Source organism: Haematobia irritans, chromosome 4, assembly GCF_050003625.1.
Source record: "Haematobia irritans isolate KBUSLIRL chromosome 4, ASM5000362v1, whole genome shotgun sequence".
Taxonomy (NCBI): Eukaryota; Metazoa; Arthropoda; class Insecta; order Diptera; family Muscidae; genus Haematobia; species Haematobia irritans.
The window spans coordinates 56,919,283-56,941,254 of record NC_134400.1 but is presented as its reverse complement, the minus strand read 5'-3'; the positions used below and the strand labels follow the sequence as shown (position 1 = coordinate 56,941,254).

Here is a 21,972-nt window from a genome sequence, read left to right as displayed (position 1 = left end):
TACCAGTATACTGAACCCCGGAGTACTTAATTCACGTATTTTGTTTTTATAAACATATGGTTCTTGAATAAGAACTATATCTATGTCCCCTTTCATCAGGAGAACTTTTAAGGCAGCACATGCAGCCTTACAATGATGAAGATTTATCTGGAGGATCCGTAGGACCATCGAGATTTTCAACAACCGTCACATCAGCCGCTTCAATCGAGTCATCAAGAATGTCCTCTTCAGAGATATCGGTGACTCTCGCAATAACCATAGGTTCAACTTTGGTGAGTTCTGAGGCAGTAGAAGCCTCCTCACGCATACGGTATCTATCCATGTCTTCAAATGTCTTGGTATCCCCCTCGACTTCGCTTACTTCTGATTCAGACAGAGGCTTGTCCATTTCTGAATCCTTTAGCCGATCGTTTTTATACACCTTCATTTGGATATAATGAAAGCCATAACATACACGGCCCTGGGACTTTGCTAGATGTGGCAAAGACTGAGTGTTCAATATAAACACTGCATGCCGTCTTGGCCCATCCACTTCATCCAAACGGCCAACCTTCCAATCAGCTGTTGGAAGATCTGGATTGCATTGTTTCAGTCTATTTAAAATAGATTCAGGGTCAGGAGGGTTTGCAGGTATCCACGCATGTGCTCTTGGTCTAGCCGGTATGTCTTTCTTCTCGACTAACTCTAGAGCAGCTCCTTCCCAAACTTCACCAATTAGTATCAGAGCAGCTTTAAAACATTCTATAGACCTCTGGTCCTCAAATGCGACTAGCTTAAATCGTTCTTGATACCAACCAGCCTCTTGGTGTCGAGGATCTGGATCGGGAAACTTTTCCAGCACCTGTGAGTAGACGCCAGACAAAGCATTCTCAATTTCCCCCCATTTTTGCTTTGGAACCATACCGTCCAATGCTCCTTTATTTATGATAGCCATCACAAGGCTGTCTTTAGCAACTGAGGCAAACGATCGTTGATACCTTTTGGAGGATGGCAGCTCATCCGGTGATCTTTCCCTTTTTCCAGCCTCAAGAATTCCTTGAGCCCATTTTAAGGAATCGCTTTGTTTAGCCGACAACGTGCTTGGGTCGACTGATCCTAATTTCTTTAGGATAAACAAAGCATTTCTGCGTTCTTTGAATCTCTTTCGTGAGGGATTACCTCCTTTGAATGTTTCATAAAAATCATATGTGTGAATGCAAACATATATAAATTTACAAATTTCGACTAAACATACATATGTTGTGATATTTTATTCAAAGCGACAGAGAGAGAGAGTGTAACATATAGACAAAGAAATAGAGATGGAAACTGGGAGAGTTGCCAAAGAAACCGCTTGTATGTTGTTTCGGAAAACTGTTTAATGATAAGGCCAAAAATTTGATATGATTAAGTCTAAATATTATTTAATTTGAATAAAGAGAATGGACATTCGGAACCAAGAAAATAGACATTTGAAAAACAAACAGCATATTTTTTCGCCTTGAGAGCACCATTTTATGTATGTGTGGATATGTGTTTTGTTTATCATTTTGGCATTATGGGCACAATTTTTTCTTGGTTCGTAAAAAGAAATCAGGGGTCTTCATAAAAATAACGAAAGGGCACTATACTCTTTTTAGAGTTGGGATAATAAAATGAAATAAGGAGGAAATAGTGAAAAATTACACAGTAAAATGTATAAAAACAAAGTTTAGTTCCTCTTTATTAATAAGTAGTCCACGAGGAGTTGACGAATAACTTCAGATATAAAAGCGGGCATTAAGTTCGAGTTTTGCAGCTAAAACAATTTAAAAAGTTTAAAGGGTGATACGGTCAAAATTTGGTCAAGGGAAAACGCCTGTAAATCGGTGAAATCGTTTATTAAAAAAATCAAATTAAATTTCTTTTTCAAGTTCAATTAGTATAAAATTCAGGAAAAATATTCAGTTAGGCTTTCGCTTTTCCAACAGTTTTATGTGCTTGAAAATATCTGCTACCTTTCCCCTTCCTTTTGCCGTATAAAACTCCTATCCCGGAAGCTGCTTGTAGTCGGCTTTGACGTAGGTTTCGTCGTCCATTACCACGCAGTCAAACTTCGTCAGCATCGTCGTGTACAGCCTCCGGGATCGCGCTTTGGCCGTCGTATTTTGTTTATCATCGCGATTTGGAGTCATTACCTTCTTGTAAGTCGATAGTCCGGCTCGTTTTTTGGCTCGATGCACGGTTGTAGACGATACACCCAGCTTATTTGTGGCATCTCGGAGAGAGAGGTTAGGGTTTCGCTTGAAACTACCGGCAACTCTCTTTGTCGTCTCAGCGGCTTCCGGTTTTCGATTTCCCCCCGATCCAGACTTCCTGGTTGTAGACAAACGTTCTCCAAAAACTTTAATTACATTTGTAACGGTTGATTTGGCAACTTTTAGCGATTTTGCCAGCTTTGCGTGCGAGTAGCTCGGATTTTCGCGATGCGCGAGCAACATTTTGAAACGCTGCTCTTCTTGCTTGGACGGCATTTTGACAACTGAAGAGTGAATTCCAAAATCAAAATAGGAGCAACATTCTTCACACACACACACCTTCAAAATGAGGGGTGTTCAGGTTTTTTAAATGCAAAATTGAAAGAAATACGTATGTATTTTGACCGTATCATCCTTTATTTTCTTTAAAACGAATTATTAAAGAAAAATTAAAGGCATTTTAGAACGATGGCGTTAAATGCTAGTAAAAAACTGTTCACGCCTAAATAAATTTATGTTTATATTATAAAATTATTTATGTATGTTTATACTCAACTCCACGTTCTTCTTTTGTTAGAGTTTTTGAATTCCTTCCAATTTTTAAAGTTTTGTACCAAAAACAGTTTTTTGTTACAAAATTTTTATTTTTGCAATAAAAAATATTATTTTATCCAAAAATCAGTCAATTTCGCTTATATCAAGCACTGTTACTGACTATAAATCTATAATAACCCATATTTCGAAGTTTCATTATAAAAATTTAATATAGTATAAATATAAATGTGTAAATTAAAAAAAAAAGTCTTCGGTTGGAGCAGGGATTGAACCCACGACCCTTTGCATGCAAGGCAGATATGCTAACCACTGCTCCACGTGGCAAACAAATGAATGTTTTTATACCCTTCACCACTACTGTGGTACAGGATATAATAAGTTTGTGCATTTGTATGTAACGCCAAGAAATAGTGGTCATAGACCCATCTTTTAGTATACCGATCGGCTTAGAATTAAATTCTGAGTCGATTTAGCGATGTCCGTCTGTCTGTCTGTCTGTCTGTCTGTTGATGTATTTTTGTGTGCAAAGTACAGCTCGCAGTTTTAGTCCGATTGTCCTAAATTTTGGTATAGGGTCCTGTTTCGGCTCAAAGACGATCCCTATTGATTTTGGAAAAAATCGGTTCAGATTTAGATATAGCTGCCATATATATTTTTCACCGATCTGGTCATAATTGGCGTGTATATCAACCGATCTTTCTCAAATTCCGTACATCCAAATATTTTATGGGTCTCAAAAAACTTGCAAAATATCAGCCAAATCGGTTCAGATTTAGATATAGCTCCCATATATAGCTATCGCCCGATTTACACTCATTTGCCCACAGAGGCCAATTTTTTGCTCCGATGTAGTTGAAATTTTGCATAGGGAGTAGAATTAGCATTGTAACTATGCGTGCCAAATTTGGTTGAAATCGGTTCAGATTTGGATATATCTCCCACGTATAGCTTTCGCCCGATTTACACTCATATGACCACAGAGGCCAATTTTTTGCTCCGATTTATTTGAAATTTTGCACAGGGGGTAGAATTAGCATTGTAACTATGCGTGCCAAATTTGGTTGAAATCGGTTCAGATTTGGATATATCTCCCATATATAGCTTTCGCCCGATTTACACTCATATGGCCACAGAGGCCAATTTTTAACTCCGATTTAGTTGAAATTTTGCACAGGGAGTAGAATAAGCATTGTTGCTATGCGTGCCAAATTTGGTTGAAATCGGTTCAGATTTAGATATAGCTCCCATATATAGTTTTCGCCCGATTTACACTCATATGACCACAGAGGCTAATTTTTAACTCCGATTTAGTTGAAATTTTGCACAGACAGTAGAATTAGCATTGTAACTATGCGTGCAAAATTTGGTTGAAATCGGTTCAGATTTAGATATAGCTCCCATATATATGTTTTTCTGATTTCGACAAAAATGGTCAAAATACCAACATTTTCCTTGTAAAATCGCCACTGCTTAGTCGAAAAGTGGTAAAAATGACTCTAATTTTCCTAAACTTCTAATACACATATATCGAGCGATAAATCATAAATAAACTTTTTCGAAGATTCCTTAAAATTGCTTCAGATATAAACGTTTCCCATATTTTTTTACTAACATTGTGTTCCACCCTAGTGCATTAGCCGACTTAAATTTTGAGTCTATAGATTTTGTAGAAGTCTATCAAATTCTTCCAGATCGAGTGATATTTAAATGTATGTATTTGGGACAAACCTTTATATATAGCCCCAACACATTTGACGGATGTGATATGGTATCGAAAATTTAGATCTACGGAGTGGTGCAGGGTATAATATAGTCGGCCCCGCCCGACTTTAGACTTTCCTTACTTGTTTTAAATAATGTTGTTTGCATGGGCTCGTGGGCGCTGCAAACTATGCTATATAAATGTAACTTATAACGATAATTATCTCCTGGTGACTATAACAGCTACGTAGCCCAGTGGATAGTGTGTTGGCTTACAAACTGTATGGTCCTCGGTTCGATTCTCCGTGCAGGCGAAAGGTAAAATTTAAAAAAATTTATAAAAGTGAATAATTTCTTCAACATTATTTGTATTACAGAAAAAGTTGCCAAGAACTAAAATATTTCGTGGAAGTGAAAATTATGAGTATGTTAGGCAATGAGCACAATCGTCTTTGGGAAAAATTCTTCCAAGCATATAATATTTTTGGGCTCAAAATGCTTCCACACATATAATATGTTCACATAAAACAAACATATTAATGTTTCGGCAGTATCCAATAATATATGTGCTTCCTGCAAAATATGTTTGGAACATATGTTAAAAAAGCGATTTTTTTTGAGGGTGTGGGGGGCTATATATAATTACAAGTAAGGAAAGTCTAAAGTCGGGCGGGGCCGACTATATTATACCCTGCACCACTTTGTAGATCTAAATTTTCGATACCATATCACATCCGTCAAATGTGTTGGGGCTATATATAAAGGTTTGTCCCAAATACATACATTTAAATATCACTCGATCTGGAAGAATTTGATAGACTTCTACAAAATCTATAGACTCAAAATTTAAGTCGGCTAATGCACTAGGGTGGAACACAATGTTAGTAAAAAAATATGGGAAACGTTTATATCTGAAGCAATTTTAAGGAATCTTCGAAAAAGTTTATTTATGATTTATCGCTCGATATATGTGTATTAGAAGTTTAGGAAAATTAGAGTCATTTTTACCACTTTTCGACTAAGCAGTGGCGATTTTACACGGAAAATGTTGGTATTTTGACCATTTTTGTCGAAATCAGAAAAACATATATATGGGAGCTATATCTAAATCTGAACCGATTTCAACCAAATTTTGCACGCATAGTTACAATGCTAATTTCAACTAAATCTGAGTTAAAAATTAGCCTCTGTGGTCATATGAGTGTAAATCGGGCGAAAACTATATATGGGAGCTATATCTAAATCTGAACCGATTTCAACCAAATTTGGCACGCATAGTTACAATGCTAATTCTACCCCCTGTGCAAAATTTCAAATAAATCGGAGCAAAAAATTGGCCTCTGTGGTCATATGAGTGTAAATCGGGCGAAAGCTATACGTGGGAGATATATCCAAATCTGAACCGATTTCAACCAAATTTGGCACGCATAGCAACAATGCTTATTCTACTCCCTGTGCAAAATTTCAACTAAATCGGAGTTAAAAATTGGCCTCTGTGGCCATATGAGTGTAAATCGGGCGAAAGCTATATATGGGAGATATATCCAAATCTGAACCGATTTCAACCAAATTTGGCACGCATAGTTACAATGCTAATTCTACCCCCTGTGCAAAATTTCAAATAAATCGGAGCAAAAAATTGGCCTCTGTGATCATATGAGTGTAAATCGGGCGAAAGCTATACGTGGGAGATATATCCAAATCTGAACCGATTTCAACCAAATTTGGCACGCATAGTTACAATGCTAATTCTACTCCCTATGCAAAATTTCAACTACATCGGAGCAAAAAATTGGCCTCTGTGGGCAAATGAGTGTAAATCGGGCGAAAGCTATATATGGGAGCTATATCTAAATCTGAACCGATTTGGCTGATATTTTGCAAGTCTTTTGAGACCCATAAAATATTTGGATGTACAGAATTTGAGAAAGATCGGTTGATATGCACGCCAATTATGACCAGATCGGTGAAAAATATATATGGCAGCTATATCTAAATCTGAACCGAATTTTTCCAAAATCAATAGGGATCGTCTTTGAGCCGAAACAGGACCGTATACCAAAATTTAGGACAATCGGACTAAAACTGCGAGCTGTACTTTGCACACAAAAATACATCAACAGACAGACAGACAGACGGACAGACAGACAGACAGACAGACAGACAGACGGACATCGCTAAATCGACTCAGAATTTAATTCTAAGCCGATCGGTATACTAAAAGATGGGTCTATGACCACTATTTCTTGGCGTTACATACAAATGCACAAACTTATTATACCCTGTACCACAGTAGTGGTGAAGGGTATAAATATGGGAAACATTTAAATCTGAAGCAATTTTAAGGAAACTTCGCAAAAGTTTATTTATCATTTATCGCTCGATATATATGTATTAGAAGTTTAGAATCATTTTTACAACTTTTCGACAAAGCAGTGGCGATTTTACAAGGAAAATGTTGGTATTTTGAACATTTTTGTCGAAATCAAAAAACATATATATGGGAGATATATCCAAATCTGAACCGATTTCAACCAAATTTAGCACGCATAGCTACAGTACTAATTCCACTCCCTGTGCAAAATTTCAACTAAATCGGAGCAAAAAATTGGCCTCTGTGGTCATATGAGAGTAAATCGGTCGAAAGCTATATATGGGAAATATATCTAAATCTGAACCGATTTCAACCAAATTTGGCACGCATAGCTACGATGCTAATTCTACTCCCTGTGCAAAATTTCAACTGAATCGGAGTAAAAAATTGGCCTCTGTGTGCAAATGAGTGTAAATCGGGCGAAAGCTATATATGGGAGCTATATCTAAATCTGAACCGATTTGGCTGATATTTTGCAAGTTTTTCGAGACTCATAAAATATTCTGATGTACGGAATTTGAGGAAGATCGGTTGATATACACGCCAATTATGACCAGATCGGTGAAAAATATATATGGCAGCTATATCTAAATCTGAACCGATTTTTTCCAAAATCAATAGGGATCGTCTTTGAGCCGAAACAGGGCCCTATACCAAATTTTAGAACAATCGGACTAAAACTGCGAGCTGTACTTTGCACACAAAAATACACCAACAGACAGACAGACAGACAGACAGACGGACATCGCTAAATCGACTCAGAATTTAATTCTAAGCCGATCCGTATACTAAAAGGTTGGTCTATGATTACTCCTTCTTGGCGTTACATACAAATGCACAAACTTATTATACCCTGTACCACAGTAGTGGTTAAGGGTATAAATATGGGAAACATTTAAATCTGAAGCAATTTTAAGGAAACTTCGCAAAAGTTTATTTATGATTTATCGCTCGATATGTATGTATTAGAAGTTTAGGAAAATTAGAGTCATTTTTACAACTTTTCGACTATGCAGTGGCGATTTTACAAGGAAAATGTTGTTATATTGACCATTTTTGTCGAAATCAGAAAAACATTTATATGGGAGCTATATCTAAATCTGAACCGATTTCAACCAAATTTGGCACGCATAGCTACAATGCTAATTCTACACCCTGTGCAAAATTTCAACTAAATCGGAGTTAAAAATTGGCCTCTGTGTTCATATGAGTGTAAATCGGGCGAAAGCTATATATGGGAGATATATCTAAATCTGAACCGATTTCAACCACATTTGGCACGCATAGCTACAATGCTAAGTCTACTCCCTGTGCAAAATTTCAACTAAATCGGAGCCAAAAATTGGCCTCTGTGGTCATATGAGTGTAAATCGGGCGAGACCTATATATGGGAGCTATATCTAAATATAAACCGATTTCAATCAAATTTGACACGCACAGCTACAATGCTAATTCTACTCCCTGTGCAAAATTTCAATTAAATCGGAGTAAAAGATTGGCCACTGTGGTCATATGAATGTAAATCGGGCGAACGATATATATGGGAGGTATATCTAAATCTGAACCGATTTCAATAAAATTTCAAATTTTCACTTGACGATACTACTAATTGTACTCCAAGTGCAAAATTTCAACCAAATTGGGGTAAAACTCTGGCTTCTGGGACCGTATTAGTCCATATCGGGGGAAAGATATATATTGGAGCTATATCTAAATCTGAACCGATTTAGCTGATATTTTCCAAGTTTTACGAGACTCATAAATTATTCGGATGTACTGAATTTGAAGAACATCGGTTGATAAACACTGCAATTATGACCAGATCGGGAATAAATATATATGGCAGCTATATCTAAATCTGAACCGATTTTTTCCAAAATCACTAGCGATTGTCTTTGTTCCAAAAACGACCCTATGCCAAATTTGAGGACGATCGGACTTAAACTGCGACCTGCACTTTGCGCACAAAAATACATGAACAGACAGACAGACGGACAGACAGACAGACAGACGGACATCGCTAATTCGACTCAGAATTTAATTCTAAGACGATCGGTATACTAAACAATGGGTCTCAGACTTTTCCTTCTTGGCGTTACATACAAATTGCACAAACTTATTATACCCTGTACCACAGTAGTGGTGAAGGGTATAATGAACCGATGTGGACCAATTTTTGCATGGTTGTTAGAGACCATATACCAACACCATGTACCAAATTTCAGCCAGATCGGATGAAATTTGCTTCTCTTAGAGGGGGATTTATATAATTATGGACCGATGTGGACCACTTTTTGCACGGTTGTTTGAGACCATATACCAACACCATGTACCAAATTTCAGCCGGATCGGATATATATACTTTATGGGGTCTTAGAGCAATATTTCGATGTGTTACAAACGGAATGACAAAGTTAATATACCCCCATCCTATGGTGGAGGGTATAAAAACGCTTCAAATATAGGATAAGACTTATTTTGAGGATTTAGCGTCTTTGGATTAAAGTTTTTTTTTTTTGTTGGAAGTAAGAAAACATTTTTTACTTTGAAGTTCTCGTTATAACCCTTTCCGACCTATAGCCTATCCACGTGATAGATTTTCCTAAATTTTTGAATTCTGTTATTTATGTGTACATAGAACATTTTAAATTATTAATTTTGTTCAGTTTGATCCTGTATCCTGTTTTTGCAGGATACGTACAATTGTTACAGTCCGGTAAATTCCGGTAAAAGTCCGGACGTAAAAATATTAAAAAACACAAAATAATCACGATGTTACTGTTTGCATACAATATTTAAAATGTTTTCTTATTGAAAACACTTGTTTGATGAAATATTCCACAATTTAAATAATTTTAATATATTTGCAAACTTACATCTTCCACTCATTTTTACAAATGCGCAAAGTACACTGCTGAAACTACAAAATTAATATGAAAAACAAATATTTATAACGGTTCTTCACATTCTTAGACAAAGAGAGAGCATACACAATTATTTTTTTGCCGCTCTTATCGCAGTACGTCATATATTAAAGAAATTATAGATACTTAAAGTTACCCGCACAATTGTGCGTACACGGTCGGAAAGGGATAATTCGGATTTTTAAACTAGCATTTGTTTGTACGTGAGTACCTTTATTAATAAAGCGCGAAAAGGGAATTAAAAATTGATAAGTGAAATATGTATCCTAATTTAGTTTTATTGGTCCTAGATTTAAATCCAGATAGGTCTTTGTCTCGGAATCAATACCAAAATCCTTAAAGGAAGTTCAAAATATTTGGATACAAGTAAACTTTTTTTTAGTGTAGTGTCATTCCAAAGTGTCTGTTAATTCATAATATTATAAGGGATACAGGATGTAAAATCTATTAGAGTGTCCTTCATATTTTGCAATCACTTTCGAGAATGTTGCACCTTTTTTCCCAATCGAAATTGCCATAATTCTTCGATTTACTTTCATAGTGGTCGTTGGGAAAGTTATGAAATAACTATTTTTTAAGTTTTCCCATTTGCTTGCAATCTGCAGATAAATGGAAAATTTGTGCATAATTATTTGAGATTTACACTGAAGGAGAAGGTTAGGTGGCAGCCCGATGTATCAGGCTCACTTAGACTATTCAGTCCATTGTGATACCACATTGGTGTACTTCTCTCTTATCACTGAGTGCTGGAGGAGAAACTCCATCTTGCCAGACTTTTTTCAGTAGAAGTCTTAAAAATTAGCAGGCAACATTTGCCGCTGCCCGAAATTTAGAAAAAATTGTATTATACACTATTTCCTTAGGACTGTAAAATATTTACTTTCTATGAAAGTATAAAATATTTACTTTCTCTGATATAAAATATCGTTTGACAAGAATAAATTATTACTTTGTTTGTTTTTTTTTTTTTTTTTGATTTGTTATGCCCTCCACTGTAGGATAGGGTTATTCTAACATTGTCATTCCATGTATAACACATCGCAATATTGTTCTCAGACCACACAAAGTACATACACAGTTAACACTCTGAATAGTGGACACGCACGGTCGCCTAAATTTTGTCCACATTTGAGAGGTGTCCAGTTATGAGAGGTTCATTTGAATGTGTTAATATAGCAAACGTCGTCAGACAACTGTCCACATTTGGGAGGTATCCGGTTTTCAGAGTGTACAAATTTGAGAGGTTTCACTGTATCATTGGTCGTGGTAAAATCCTGTGTCGATCTAGCTATGTCCGTCCGTCTGTTGAAGTCATGCATCTTCGGAATGAATGGTATTGCAAATGGGCCATATCCGACCACTTTTAGGTATAGCTCAGATCTTGGAAGAGAAAATTTCATCCGATCGGGAAGAAATTTGGTACGTGATGTCAGTAAACGCTTTTTAAAAACCAGGCAATTGGACGATATCGGTCTACAATTAAATGTAGCCTCATATAAACCGATACCTAGATTTGATTACCGGAGCAAATTTTATTGGAGCCGGTTGAAATTTGGTACGTGATGTTTGTATATACCCTCTAAACCCCCGACTCATATGTCTTTATGGAGTCTTTCAAGAACTAAACATGATTTTATAATTTAATCTGCCGTTTTATCCAGCATAGACTTCATATGGACTAACTTACAATTTATCCGCATTTTAATGAAGCTCTATTGGTGCAAATTTTAAACCGTACTTTTGGCATGTCTGTCATCTTGCCTGTATAATCCATATACCAGTTGGGATCTTAACTGCTGAACATTTTTCACTTAAAGCCAACCGGTCTAACCAAGTAATTCAATTGAGGATAACAGTTTTTAGTAGAATTTTGTATGCAATTCATAGTGGAGGGTGCATAATATTCGGTATTGCCGTGTATTCCTTTTTGTCTATAGTACCATATAAAGTAGAGCCCAGCAATAGCTCATTTCCATATGCTTAAATTTAAACTTTCAGAGTCATACATTTGCTATACTTATCCTATGATGGCTAGGTACAAAAGAAACCAAACTCATTTTTTATGTCAAATTAGTGAAAAATATTAATCTATATTTTTTATGTTTTTGTTTTTCATATTGAGCTAAAGGAGAAATGAATTTTATTTTTTTTTTACAAATAGAGAAGACTTAATTGGAAAGAAGACAAAAAGCATTGTCTATCATAGAACATAGGGTTAAATGAAGCCACATGCAATTTAGACTGGAATGGTTTCGTGCAGCCAGGTTCTGTTTCCTCCTTCCGCGAAGTCAGCTGCTGTATGATCGACGCCACGTAATACCCATTTGCTGGTAAGTAGACCTTCAACACCCACTGGACCTCTGGAGTGAATGCGTGCCGTCGAAATGCCCACTTCAGCACCCAATCCAAAGCGGAAACCATCAGCAAAACGTGAACTGGCATTGTGGAATACACAGGCACTGTCAACACTATGGAGGAAATGCTTAGCAGCGGAATCTGTGAATGAAACGAAAGGAGCGAATGTGAGAAAAGACTACATCTTTGCTTTATTTAAATGTTATGGCTTAACTACAAAAAGGCTGGTTCAGCTACAATGAATTCTTGATCATTTACATATTGCAGAAAGTGTCTGGACTCCAGTGAAAACGAAACGGATGTACAGGTAGGTAATTAAAAATTTCGAAATTAAAATCATTGTTTAATGAACTAATCTTAACAAGCAAGTACATATTCTTAAGGTACGAGTAGTTGGGTATATCTAATTAGACTCTCACCAAAAATATTCTTGATAATTAAATTTAAATCAAATTTTTTTAACAAAAGTTAATTTAGTTTAATTTTGTTTGCGATGTGGTCATGCTATGAGTCTGTTATTGTACTAAATATAATAACTATTAGTGTACCTTAGTACCTGTGTTGTATAATGACCTGTATTGTATAATTGACCCCCCCCCCAGACATAACGCCCAGCTACGCTATGGAATAGAATCAATTAAAGTTTTTTTTAAAAACTGTGCCCCAGAAAGGTTTTATAGTTATTAGGATTTACATGAATTTGTCACCCTTTATCTCATTAACCAGATAACCTACGCCTCTGCCCTCTTTACGAGGGTGTTCTTCCATCTCCGAGCTAATGCGCTATACCCACTTTTGCTTTTTAACTCTCCTTGCAAATGCCCGAAAAAGTATAATGTATGTAAAATCCCTTTTTCCATATATTCTGAATGGCATCTATATTACTCAAAATAACTTTTTGCTCAAAATTATGTAAAGAATATACGCATTTGCGTTCAAAACATGTGTAATGAAGCAAAATATATTTAATTTCTTGGCAAAAAGTCTTAAATTCGCAACAAAAATTTAAATGTTCAAAAATATGTAAATTGGTTTGTGTCTTCGCTAAAACAACTTTAGAAAACAACTTTAACTTCACACCCTTATTTTTATACCCACCACCATAGGATGGGGGGTATATTAACTTTGTCATTCCGTTTGTAACACATCGAAATATTGCTCTAAGACCCCATAAAGTATATATATTCTGGGTCGTGGTGAAATTCTGAGTCGATCTGAGCATGTCCGTCCGTCCGTCCGTCTGTTGAAATCACGCTAACTTCCGAACGAAACAAGCTATCGACTTGAAACTTGGCACAAGTAGTTGTTATTGATGTAGGTCGGATGGTATTGCAAATGGGCCATATCGGACCACTTTTACGTATAGCCCCCATATAAACGGACCCCAAAATTTGGCTTGCGAGGCCTCTAAGAGAAGCAAATTTCATCCGATCCGGCTGAAATTTGGTACATGGTGTCAGTATATGGTCTCTAACAACCATGCAAAACTTGGTCCACATCGGTCCATAATTATATATAGCCCCCATATAAACCTATCCCCCGATTTGGCTTGCGAGGCCCCTAAGAGAAGCAAATTTCATCCGATCCGGCTGAAATTTGGTACATGGTGTCAGTATATGGTCTCTAACAACCATGCAAAAATTGGTCCACATCGGTCCATAATTATATATAGCCCCCATATAAACCGATCCCCCGATTTGGCTTGCGAGGCCTCTAAGAGAAGCAAATTTCATCCGATCCGGCTGAAATTTGGTACATGGTGTTAGTATATGGTCTTTAACAACCATGCAAAAATTGGTCGACATCGGTCCATAATTATATATAGCCCCCATATAAACCGATCCCCCGATTTGGCTTGCGAGGCCTCTAAGAGAAGCAAATTTCATCCAATCCGGCGGACATTTGGTACGTGATGTTAGTATATGGTCTCTAACAACCATGCAAAAATTGGTCCACATCGGTTCATAATTATATATAGCCCCATATAATCCGATCACCAGATTTGACCTCCAGAGCCCCTTGGAAGAGCAAAATTCTTCCCATTCGGTTGGAATTTGGTACGTGATGTTAGTATATGGTATCCACCAACCATGCAGGAATTGGTTCCTATCAGTCCATAATTATATATAGCTCCCATATAAACCGATCCCCAGATTTGACCTCCGGTGCCTTTTGGAGAAGCAAAATTCATCCGATCTGCTTGAAATTTGGTACGTGGTGGTAGTATATGGTATTTAACAACCATACCAAAAGTGGTCCATATCAGTCCATAATCGTACATAGCCCCATATAAACCGATCCCGAGATTTGGTTTTGGAACCTCTTGGAGGAGCAAAATTCATCCGAGTGAGTTGAAATTTGGTACATTGTGCTAGTATATGGTCGTTAACAACCATGCCTAACTAGGTCCATATCGGTCTATAGTTATATATGGCCCTCAGATAAATCGATCCCCAATCACACAAAAATTGGTCCATATCAAGTTCATAATTGTATATAGCCCCCATATGAGCGAACCCCATATTTCAATTCTGGCTCTCTACGTACAAAAAGTCCATATCGATTCGTAATTATTTGTAGACTTAACTATACATAACTTTTTTGTCTAATATATACCATGTATGAACTAAATCACAATTTAGAAAACGATGTTAAGAAGTTTTAAGATACCACAACCCAAGTAATTCGATTGTGGATGATAGTCTTTCGTAGAAGTTTCTACGCAATCCATGGTGGTGGGTACATAAGATTCGGCCTGGCCGAACTTGCGGCCGTATATACTTGTTTTTTCTTAATTCGTTAAAAGAAATCGTAACGTACGAGGAGTGAGTCAAAATATTCAGGCAAAGGAAATTAAACAAAAAAAAAAAACGGTGGAAATATAAAAAAAGGGATCTTCATAAAAATAAGAGTTGGGACAGTAAAATGAAAAAGGAGGAAATAGTGAAAAATTAATCAGTAAAATGTATAAAAACAAAGTTTAGTTCCTCTTTATTAATAAGTAGTCCAAGAGGAGTTGACGGACACATTCAAAAATAAAAGTGGGCATTAAGTTCGAGTTTTGCAGCTAAAGCAATTGAAAAAGTTTATTTTCTTTAAAATCATTCATTTTAGAGCGATAATTCCAACTTAATACCGGTAAAAGGTAAAAATGAAATTAAGTACAAAACACGATAAGTTTTAAATGTATTTAAAATGGTGTTAAATGCTAGTAAAAAACTGTTTACGTCTAAATAAAATTATGTGTATATTGTAAAATTATTTATGTATGTTTATACTCGACTCCACGTTCTTCTTTTGTAAGAGTTTTTGAATTCCTTCCAAAATTTCAAACTTTTATACCAAAAATTGTTTTTTGTTACAAAATTGTTATTTTTGCAATAAAAAAATAATATTTTATCCAAAAGCTCAGTCCATTTCGTTTATATCAAGCACTATTTCTGACTGTAAATCTTTAATAACCCACATTTCGAAGTTTCATTATAAAAATTTAGTATAAAGGGTGATACTGTCAAAATTTGGTCAATAAAAACTTGACATATTTCTTTCAATTTTGCATTTAAAAAACCTGAACACCTCTCATTTTGAAGGTGTGTGTGTGTGTAGAATGTTGCTCCTATTTTGATTTTGGAATTCACTCTTCAGTTGTCAAAATGCCGTCCAAGCAAGAAGAGCAGCGTATCAAAATTTTGCTCGCGCATAGCGAAAATCCGAGCTACTCGCACGCACAGCTGGCAAAATCGTTAAAAGTTCCAAATCAACCGTTACAAATGTAATTAAAGTGTTTGGGGAACGTTTGTCGACAGCCAGGAAGTCTGGATCGGTGGGAAATCGAAAACCGGAAGCCGCTGAGACGACAAAGAGAGTTGCCGGTAATTTCAAGCGAAACTCTAACCTCTCTCTCCGAGATGCCGCAAATAAGCTGGGTGTATTGTCTACAACCGTGCATCGAGCCAAAAAACGACTTACAAGAAGGTAGTGACTCCAAATCGCGATGATAAAATACGACGGCCAAAGCGCGATCCCGGAGGCTGTACACGATGATGCTGACGAAGTTTGACTGCGTGGTAATGGACGACGAAACCTACGTCAAAGCCGACTACAAGCAGCTTCCGGGACAGGAGTTTTATACGGCAAAAGGAAGGGGAAAGGTAGCAGATATTTTCAAGCACATAAAACTGACAAAGTTCGCAAAGAAATATCTGGTTTGGCAAGCCATCTGTACCTGTGGCTTGAAAAGCAGCATTTTCATAGCTTCCGGGACTGTCAACCAAGAAATTTACGTGAAAGAGTGTTTGAATAAACGTCTGCTGCCTTTCCTGAAGAAACAAGGTGGTTCCGTACTGTTTTGGCCGGATTTGGCATCTTGCCATTACGGTAAAAAGGCCATGGAGTGGTACGCCGCCAACAACGTGCAGGTGGTTCCCAAGGACAAGAACCCTCCCAACATGCCAGAGCTCCGCCCAATTGAGAAATACTGGGCTATTGTCAAGCGGAACCTAAAGAAGACCAAAAAAACTGCTAAGGACGAGCAGCAGTTCAAGGCAAACTGGCTTTCTGCGGCGAAGAAGGTGGACAAGGTGGACAAGGTGGCTGTACAAAATCTGATGGCTGGTGTCAAGCGTGGGGCCCGGCAATTCGGATTTGGAAAAGCGAAAGCCTAACTGAATATTTTTCCTGAATTTTATACTAATTGAACTTGAAAAAGAAATTTAATTTGATTTTTTAAATAAACGATTTCACCGATTTACACGCGTTTTCCCTTGACCAAATTAGTAATCAAACAAGTTTATGATCATTCGTTTACGTTATTGCAACCAATTCATGCAGTACAGTATGCACGAAAGGTAGTGCTGTTTTCCTTCATACCAATTATAATATTGCCCACTTCTGAGCAATAGTTTTAATGAAATGAGTAATTATATTAGCGCTATGTTGAAGCTGCTTTAAATCGAGACATCGCCCACAAAAATCAGCGCTGATTCGGTTGTTTTGTAAGCTGAAATAGAGCTCCAATCCTGCTGAAATAGAGCTCCATTTTTTGCTGGGTTATTGCCACCGATTCATGCAGTGTGTACCAAAAAGCGCAACTAAACTCATACTGCTGAAGTATTTTTTTGCTGGGATAACATAAATGTAACATAACGATAATTGTCTACTGGCGACTATAACAGATACGTAGCCCAGTGGACAGTGTGTTGGCTTACAAACTGTATGGTCCTCGGTTTGATTCTCCGTCCAGGCGAAAGGTAAAATTTTAAAAATTTATAAAATTGAATAATTCCTTCAACATTATTTGTATTACTGGAAAAGGTGCCAAGAACTAAAGAATTTCGTGGAAGTGAAAATTATATGAGGGGAAAATTCTTTCTTCTTTGGAGAAAATTCTTTCAAGCATATTATTTTTTGGGCTCAAAATGCTTCCAAACATATAATAAAACAAACATATTAATGTTTCGGCAATATCCAATAATATATGTGCGATTTTTTGAGGGTGTAGGGAATATTCGTAATAAATTTGATCTAGAAAAAATTTGCCTATTGATTTTAGACCCCATAAAATATATTACAATTAGCGCAAAGTCACCTCTTGAGTCGTTCTAGCCCTTGGTATTCGACCGTCTGTTCACGTAATTGTTGTTCGCACACCCTCAAAAAAAATCCCTTCTCTAACATATGTTCCAAACATATTTTGCAGGAAGCACATATATTATTGGATACTGCCGAAACATTAATATGTTTGTTTTATGTGAGCATATTATATGTTTGGAAGCATTTTGAACCCAAAAATAGTATATGCTTGGAAGAATTCCTCAAAGAAGATTGTGCTCATTTCCTCAGATAATTTTCACTTCCACGAAATTTTTGAGTTCTTCGCATCTTTTTCTGTAATACAAATATGCTGTTTTTTTTTTTTTTTCATATGTCTATTCTCTTGGTTCCGAATGTCTATTCTCTTTATTCCGAATACTCATTCTAATATTCAAATTAAATAATATTTAGACTTAAGCATATTACATTTTTGGCCTTATCATGAAACAGTTTTCCGAAACTACATACAAGCGGTTTCACAGAAATTGCTCTCATTTCATTCTCGCTGTGTTATGTTGATATCTTTTTATTCAACCCTCCTGGTTTCCATCTCTATTTCTTTCTCTATACTAACTCTCTCTCTCTCTGTCGCTCTCTGAATAAACATATATTCAGAGAGCGACAAATTTGTAAATTTATATATGTATACATTCACACATATTATTTTTATGAAACATTCATGCCCCAAACATAATATATTCTAACATATTAAAATATGTGTCCCAAACATTTTGTGTTAGTTTAGGAACATTACATGTTTGCACTTAAATATATTGTGTTTAAAAATTGTGCCCGAAACACATTTTGTTTATATCGGAACATATGAAAAACATATTTTTCTAACAGTGCAGGATTCGTTAACCGATCTTACACAAAACTGGCACAGTGTCTTCGAAATCGGTTCAGATTTAGCTCCCATATATCGTCCGATTTTACAAAATTTGACCACAATATCCTTATTTATTGGCCCATCTTACTAAAATGTCAAATTTATGAACCGATCTAATACAGATTGTTTTTAATATATCGCTGGTTATCACAAATTTGGCTATATTGCCCACAATAATTTTCTCTTTGTTAATAATGGACTCAAGTGGTTCACTAATTCTGTAGGTGTAAAATTAAGTATAGCTCCTACTTGTACATATGTGTGCATCGCAAGATTTGCCGTTTAAAATAAATTAAATAGAGTAAACTTAATTTAAATAAAAGTTTTTTCGAAAGAATATAAATTAAAATATAAATTAAATATAAATTAAATTTTTTCGAAAGAAGAGTTATAAATTAATAGTATTAATTAAGTACTCTACAAACCATTAAAGTATTCGTTACTAAAAGTAATTTCATTAGCCAACAAAGGATAAAATAATTAAAAAATTATATAAAAAGAAGTTAGATTAGGTTAATTTAAACTAATAATTCATAATTTTAATTTAATTTTATAATATTGATTTTTCGATAATGCCTCAACCGTTCTTGATTAAATTTTAAGTCTAAGCCAAACACTTATGAGATGTTCACAAAAACGTCTGCAATATGCATATTTAATTTTAATACAATATTTCTATTGATAATAAGATGATAGCATTATTTATACTTTTATTCCATCTTATAAGCCACAAGCATGTGAGTCTTAAGAAAATAATAATTCAACCAAGCATTATTTTAATGTGGTCTATGACCCTCATGGCCAATCTAAATACCATTGAGGTTAACCAAAATAATTTTCTAATTTAAAATTCTTATTGTAAACTCGTTATTATGCTTTCATACAGAAGAAGCAAATTTTGGGCAAATAGACAATCTGTTCAATATGAACGAATGTACTTACCATTTTCGGTTACAATAACCTCGGTGTGACCACTGCCATATGCATGGATGTGATTAATAGCATCGTCCAAATCTTTAACAATTTCAATGCAACACTCCAGAGCACCGTATTCATGCTTTAGGCTCTTGGCTGCAGGTGGCCCAAAGGTAAGTTGTTGATTAAGTTTGGGACCGGAGTAGATCTTTACCCCTTCACGTTTCAGCATGTTGCATACATCGCTGAAAATGTCACCACTCATTAGGTCCTCATGGATGAGAAGGGTTTCCATGGCATTACAGGCTGGAATGTAACAAAACAAAAAATCCAGAAATCAATAATTGAATTGTGCAGTACATGTTGTTGTTGTGTAGCTTTGGGAAATACAAATATTCGGGTCGTATATAGTATACTTTAGAGATAGGACATCAATAACAAACATACTACGTATGGGTGTGAGACAGGGATGGAAAATGCAGTACTATAGTACTTTTTTCAATACTTTTCCGCCTTGGTCAGTACCGTAGTACCCCCGCGAATGATTTAGTACCTTTTGTGTAGACATTTTTGAGCCGATATCAAATGTATGGTACAATGGTTTTGACATAATATTTTAATATTTTGAGACAGTCTTTAACAAACTTATTTGCTATTAGACTTTTTTCAAATTTGGCAAAGCAGACATGCGGGAAGAAAATCTCGATTTTTATAAAAGCCATTACAGTCACGGTTGAAACTTGAGAGAAAAATAATCTACCAACATTTGGAGAAAATCTTACCGAAAACTATCAAAAAAATATTATTTTGCAATAATTAATTTCTTCAGAAAGTTTTGTCAAAATTTTATTTCTACAGAAAATATTGTCAAAATGTTTTCTTTTGGAAAATTTTGTCAAAAATTTATTATTTTTTTGTCAACATTTTATTTCTATAGAAAATTTTGCCAAAACTTTATCCCTATAGAAAGTTTTCTATGGAAAATTTTGTCAAAATTTTATTTTCATAGAAAATTTTGTCAAAATTTTATTTCTATAGACAATTTTGTCAAAATTTTATTTCTATAGAAAATTTTGTAAAAAAATTATTTTCATTTTATGAAAATTTCATTTCTATAGAAATAAACATTTTGTTTCTAAAGGAGCCCTTGACAATAATTTTCCAATAGAATTTTATTTGAAATTTAGTGAAAAGTACCTTTTCGCTCAAAAAATACCTTATTTGTACTTTCTTAAAAATTCTATTTTCCATCCCTGGTGTGAGAGAGAGGGAGTGAGCTAGTGTGTAATTTTGGATGTTTGTAAAAATTGTTAAACTGAATATATTCAGCAGATAGGGCTTTAGTCAGTCAATGTATGTGTGAAGTTTCATTCTAATTTGTATTCGGGCCACACCACATCATGAACATACATCAACGTATTAGAGTAAGAGAAAAAAGCAGCCACAACACACAATGAGATTATGACAAATAATACTACACATACGTATAAGAAGGGTTTAATACCATTTGATAATTATGCGAAGATACATCGGTATCCTTCCGTCAGACCGGCAAAGCCAATCACAAAAACACTTTTCAACACTGACATACATAATTGCAGTGAACGTAAATTTCATTATCAACACCAGTAAGTAGAGGTTACTGGTGTGATACTTTATACAAATATTCACCGCTTTTGAGACGTGTTATACGAAATAATCTACACCAAATTTTGAGAATATTTATTACACCGTAGAAAAAGCTTAGTAATAGTCATGAAATGTGTCATGTGTCAATTTAGCCAACGAAACAATATCGTAAATCAGAGTTATATTTTGTTTGTATGTTCCTGGTGAGCTTCGAAACGACTGAACCGATTCACTTGAAATTTTCAGAGAGCGTAAACAGTGATCGTGTGGCGAAAATAGAGTACAACATATTTTAATATCTGATCGGGCAGGGGACCCCCGTGCCCCACTTTTTGAAAATTGGATCAAAGTTCTCCAAATTGCTTAATATTTTCAGAGAAGGTTGGGCGTGGCGTCTAGACAAAGATCTGCTACTTTATTTTTCGATATTTTTTTTTGTCAGGGAGGGGAACCTCCCTTTTGTCCAACTTGTTTTTTAAGTTCAGCGAAAAAACTAAACTTCTCCGATTTACTTGAAATTTACAGGGAACGTAGAAGAAGGTGAGTAAATGAATATAGGATACACGATTTTTCGATATATGTTTTCCGGAAAGACATCTACGCATAAAACCGACGTTTATCCCTTATCCTGTACTTAAAAAATACAGCATATTGTATTAGTGGGTAAAATTTTTTCAATATAAATTTATTCATATATATGTATTTTAAACATTGTTGTGGAACTTGTTTTTATAGGGTTCAGCCAAACAGAGCTTTAAACTTAACTATTTCTTTAGAATAAAATTCTTATAAAAAATTGGTTTGGGCAATTTTGACTAGTGG

General features: G+C 35.5%; 1 protein-coding gene across 1 annotated transcript in view; it reads right to left on the bottom strand.

Moving 5' to 3' along the window:
* Window positions 1-11,823: 11,823 nt before the first annotated feature.
* The window catches only part of P5CS (Delta[1]-pyrroline-5-carboxylate synthase), a 205,535-nt gene continuing 195,386 nt past the window's right edge, over window positions 11,824-21,972 (bottom strand). The window contains exons 11-12 of the mRNA XM_075308092.1: window positions 19,549-19,827; window positions 11,824-12,266 (exon numbers count right to left, since the gene is read on the bottom strand). Of these exons, the coding sequence (XP_075164207.1) occupies window positions 12,007-12,266; window positions 19,549-19,827 (539 nt within the window). The 3' untranslated portion in view covers window positions 11,824-12,006. The remainder of the gene's footprint in view (window positions 12,267-19,548; window positions 19,828-21,972) is intronic.